The 5753-nt window shown below is 34.9% G+C and overlaps 1 protein-coding gene across 1 annotated transcript; it reads right to left on the bottom strand.

Moving 5' to 3' along the window:
• Positions 1 to 513: 513 nt before the first annotated feature.
• On the bottom strand, positions 514 to 3895 carry LOC105792026 (RGG repeats nuclear RNA binding protein A). The gene is made up of 7 exons (XM_012620386.2): positions 3465 to 3895; positions 2756 to 3053; positions 2590 to 2655; positions 2315 to 2444; positions 1675 to 1830; positions 1548 to 1601; positions 514 to 1002 (listed from the first exon to the last, which is right to left on the bottom strand). Exons 1-7 carry the CDS (start codon positions 3646 to 3648, stop codon positions 826 to 828), a joined length of 1065 nt encoding a protein of 354 aa, XP_012475840.1. The 5' UTR covers positions 3649 to 3895; the 3' UTR covers positions 514 to 825.
• Positions 3896 to 5753: the final 1858 nt, after the last annotated feature.

Below are 5753 nucleotides of genomic sequence, written 5' to 3' on the forward strand. Positions count from 1 at the left end.
AAAGTCTGTGGCCATTGCATAAAGAATGTTCCATGAAGGTCAATCTATTAAATAGCGATCATTTAAGCCACTTGAACTTACCCAACTTAAAAAAGAAAAAGTAACAAAACCTACTTACGATAAATTAGGATTACATTGATAAATATAAAAAGTAATCTTAAAAGATTGTAGGAGATTATAATCTAATAAGATTGTATTGTAAAACTAATTATGCAATCGTATTTGGCAAATCTCAACTACAAATATAATAATATAATATCTCCCCCATCATCTTTAATCATCCATTAAATTCCGTTTTTTAATAATAAAAACTTTATGAAAAAATTTACTTTAAACACTTTGTTGGGCGTTGCTTTTCCAAAACTACTCTTTTTTCTGTAAATTGCTTCCACTTACTTGCGATACCTTAAAAAAAATTCTACTGAAAATCCTCACTTCATAAAGATTAAAATGAAAAAAATCACGAGACTAAAACTCTAACCCAAAACAACAGTCCTCACTTACACCCCCGTGTCAATAATAGAGATTAAAATTTAAGAGGATGGAAATAACATTAACGCAATGTCTCGGACAGGACCAAAACTGATGCTACTACTTCTCAGTTGTAATATTCTCTAATTTTTTAACCCAAAACAAAAACAGAATGGAAAACAAAAAAGATATTCATGCAAAATTACACTCAAAAACACGTTCATGGTTTCTAACAAGGGAAATGGTGATTTGTCTTGAGAGTTTTTTGGGGGAGAGGTGGGGTGACTCCTGACTATAGAATAAATCACAATGGATTCCAAGTGAAAACCATTGCGGAGATTGTGGTGGCGGACATCACTTGCCACCCAATGAGGGGAAGTGTCCAGGATCTGCAATTGAGGGAGCTTGCACATTGCTGGCTGTGTTGCCTCCATATCCACCTCTGGGACCACGGCCACGGCCTCGTCCACGCCCAGGTCCATAGTACCTCTCCCCTTCAGCTGGCTTCAGGAACTCATTGATGCTCACAGACTACACAGAAACAGCATTCATGCAAAACTTTAGTAAGTGGAAGAACACAAGTGACATCTACATTCAAGCCATCAGAATCAAAAACAGTTAATAAGGGAAAGTTGATACAATCATACTTCTTATATTCACATTATTATGCAATTACATATAATTCGCATTTACAGATAGTTTAAGAAAGTAAATTTGGAACTCAAAATGTTCTGTTTATAGAAAGCAAGCGTTCTGTCCCGAGCTGCGACCCCTGAGAAAACCAACTCACTGAAGTTTTGTTTATAAGAGAAAAAAAAGCTTGAAGACAACTGGGTGTGGCCCCAAAATCAGTTATAATTAACTAAAGAATGGTGAAAGGAAAATCAAAACAGGATTCAAACATGCAATAATGGTGAATGAACAGAACCCCATCCACCTAAGAACCGGAGAAGCATATTCAGAAAAGATAGAAACATATTCTACTTAATTACGCGATACAAACTCCAAAGGTGCATCAATACTTCGTTAAACAAAATGATGATAATCAATCTATAAATTGAGAAAAATATGCAAACCTTTTTGGCTTTTTCTTCTTTATCAGCATCCTTGCGCTTGTCCTTTTCAGATCCCTAACAAACAAAAAGCCCAGTCAATATCCCAGCACAGATTACAATATAACAAGAGAGAGTTAAGAAATTTTACCAGTTTGATAAAGATGTCATCATTGCTCTTCTTGTTCGAAAGTTGTTGCATGGACTCGAACTCTTTGACATCAACTTTCCTTCCTTCAGTCTTGAGGGCATCCAAAGCTTTCCTCTTCTCCTCGAGAATCTTCTCATATTCTTCCAATGTCATCTCCTAAAACAGACGGAGAATAAATACACATTCAAAATTAGAACGTTAACATGAAAGACTTATTAAACATGGCAAATCCAAACTAAGTTGATTATTGGATCACCCTAAAGCTGATTCCAGTAGAAAGTCCGGCCGGTTCATAATTATTGAATGTGAAATTTAACCAATATTTCAAGTAACATAAATTCCTCCAACAAATATTACCTAGTTAAGTTCATTAGTTTAAATGGGCTCCACAAACACCCGTATTACAACTACAGGTCAACTACTGATCCTATGCACTTCAAAAATTATTGCTTTTAAATGTGATGATGATAGACACATGGCCCATAAAGAATACAGTTCCAGGTGCATATATCAGCATATACTATTTATCCATAATCACTAATTAACGAGTAAACATAGAGGGAAATCACCAAAATACTATTGTTACCCGACCACTACCTTCCGACAAAACCAAAACCATAACTGCGATTAAAAAAACTACCTTATTTTCAGGCTCCTTCTCCTCAGCTTCATTTGCAGCATTCTCCTTGTTGGCATCAGCAGCATCTTCCTCTCCAAACTGCTTCTCAGTGCTCTTCTTCTCATTCTCAGTGACATTTTCTTCAGTCTCCCTTATTTTGGCCAAAATAGCAGATAATGATGATGAGCTCACATCACATAAACACATAAGTACATTTTTAAACATGTATAAGACATATCAAATAAGGAACATTTTTAATGCATGCTGCAAGAGATATTGAGAAAAAAGATACTAACGGTGCAATCTCATCAGTAGAACTACCCCAATTTCCACGTCCAGAACCATCACGCTTGAATTCATTCCTGTATAGACAAATGATGCCATCAATGGTTAAACAAAACAGAAACCAATAGAGAGATCATAGAAAACATATCACACAACCAAGAGTGGAAAAATACTAACCCACGTCCAGTCCCACTGTGGCGATCATACTGCCTGCGAGGGCGTTCCCCTTCTCCAGAATCTCCATTGTTAAAACCACCACGGCGACCCCCTCGGAAAGAACCTCGAGGCCCATCATAGCCGCCGCGCCTTTCATACTGCTTCCCATCTCCCTCTTCAGAGGGTCTGTACCCTCCTGAATACCCATTGGAGTTATCGCTGACTCTGGAATCACGGTTGAACCCACTGCCTCCACGGCCACGGCCTCTTCCACTACCACGGCCACCTCCGCGTCCAAGCTCATTCTTAGCCTCTCTCACTACATAAAAGGACAGGGAAAATGCGGGATAAATGAGTAAGCACACAGCATGTCAATGATCAAAAGTATTTGTCAATAAACCAACAAAATCTAAAGCTAAGGTCAGCAATAAAAGCAAGAATATTACAATGACCAGATCCCAATAAAATCATTCCAACAAAATAATAAGTAGGCGTAAGATTTGAAAAAGAGCAGATTAATGAGAGATACAAAATCTCCATATTTATTTTGTTTTACATGTATCTCTAATCCAATAAACCATACATCAATCCAAAAACCAATCACAACAAAGATAATTCACTAAGTTACAGAATCAACACAAGAAACAAATTGACTACTTTTATGGATGCTATTTTCAAATCAAAACAGACAATCGTTAAAAAGAAAAAGGCAAGAAGAAACGAAAGTCACCAGCTTGAGAAGGAGGTAGTGGCTTGGTGGGAAGCTTGGCAGACTTAGCAGGCTGAGCCGCAGCTGGAGTCGAAGCAGGAGCTTTCTTAGGCTTTTCAAGCTTTTGCTGCTCAACAGCAGCAATAAGCAAACTTGGGTCTTCAGTATCATCATCCAAGAGATCGAAAGGGTTCTTGGTTGCCATTGTTAACGTTTAAGAGATGACACTGAAAACTTCAGCTTTTTTTCTTCTTTTTTTCTTAACTTAAAAAGAAACAGCAATCAAGAGAACCCCTAAGATATGGTTGAAGCCATGGAAGCGAATTAATGAGGAAAAAGGAAAAGATCTAAGGTTGATGTTAGGAAGGTAAGAAATTGGGGAGACAAAGAGAACACACAAAAAGTAATGTGAGAGTGGCTCAGTAAACCCTAACCAATGCGGCAGAGAAATAAGAGTGACGCTAGACCTAATCTTAAAATACCCTATTTGTTTTGTTAGTGTGCGGCCGAGCTCATTTTAAGACTTGTGTGCATTTTGTTTTGGTCTAATTGTGTACACCCGATCCCTATACTCTTTGCACTTTTAAAGTTTAATCTCAAAGAATTTAATAATTGAAGTCAAATTGGTATTTTTAAATAAAAAAAAAAACTTTTACTCAAATAATCAATACTATGCAAATAGGGTCGTAAATTCTTCGATTTTGATTTTGAATTTTAAGGTTTTTCTATGTCAATTTTCTTCTTCTCTTTTCCTTTCATAAATTTTATCATATAACTAGTTTCTATATTCATGGACTTAATTTGTGTTATAGATTAATTTTATTGTAAAAAATTCCCGACAAAAGTTTTATCAAGACACCATTTTAAAACAAATTTACTAAATATTTTAGAATGTAAATTGGATTAACAACTGTTTACAGGTCAGGTCAAGTTTGGGCGAGACCCTAATAGAATTTTAAGCTCGTTTAATAGGTTCGGATCAGGTCTGACCCAAAAAAAGACTTAAATTGTTGTCTAAGCTTGGCTTGAATTATAGATGTTAAATCCAAACTTGAACTATATTAAATTTTTTTATATAAAAAATTAAAAAAATGTAATACATAAAAAGCATTAGAATAAATGCTTCCTTACAAATTGAAGAAATACATTAAAAAATTATACTTAAATAACATTGAAATAGGTACAACTTAATGACTAGATCCCTCTAAAATAGTAACAAAATTAACAATAAAACATAAGTTGTACAATATCCAAACAATAACAACAAAATAGTGGTAACATAATAGTGAAATGATAGCAAAACAATAGGAAAACAGCAGCAAAACATCGAGCTCTTAGGGTGAAGGCAGAATATTTTGCATAAACTCAAACCAGTGCATCACACAATCAAATTTGTGCATCTCAATCGTTGCAAAAACTATCAATGACATTTTGACATGCCAAATATTGTGATTCGTAAAAAATTCGACCAAGATGCATTCTTGAATTCTCTAGAATCAGAGTATGACGTCCATTTAAACTTTACATACCTAATATTTAATTTCAAATCCTTACGCCATTATTATATAATTGAAATTTTCAAAAACTAATCCCGACTTCTGACTGTTGGTCTAACAATAACCGATATCTTCAAGCTCGTTCGGGATACCCATATGACTAGCGTCATTGTTCCACCTATTCAAACAATATGTTATTCCAAAATATAATAATGAAAAAAATAATATGATAACTATATTATTAAATGAATCTTACCTTATTACGAGTGGGAATTGATAAGAGAAGTTTACTTGGGGACGTAAAAATGATAAGCAATACCATGCCCATGACTGAAGAAGGAGTACACAACCACCGATTTTAATTTTTGTGCTTCAATTTCCCGCCACATCTCTCAATATAATGTAATAGCCACCTTAAATGTACTAAATTTTGAGATTTATTTGATATTAAAAGACCTCCAATCAACCTTATTGCAGTTGGGAGAATATAATTGAATGAAAAAGATTAAAAATTATAAGGTATATATAGAAAAAAAATGGACCATTGGAAAAATGTGATCATTGGTCTAATTAGCCGTTGGTCTCAACGGTTAGAAAATCAAGAAATCTGACCGTTGGTCTAAATAGCCGTTGGTCTCAACGGTTAGAAAATCAAGAAATGTGACCGTTGGTCTAAATAGCCGTTGGTCTCAATGGTTAGAAAATCAACGACGGTGATTTTTTAATCGTTAGCAATCTAACTGTAAAAAACTCGACTTTAGAACGAGACAAAATTAAGTGACAAAAACACGTCTTATTATACGTTTCAAAATAA

The sequence above is a fragment of the Gossypium raimondii genome, chromosome 8, assembly GCF_025698545.1.
Source record: "Gossypium raimondii isolate GPD5lz chromosome 8, ASM2569854v1, whole genome shotgun sequence".
Classification (NCBI taxonomy): Eukaryota; Viridiplantae; Streptophyta; class Magnoliopsida; order Malvales; family Malvaceae; genus Gossypium; species Gossypium raimondii.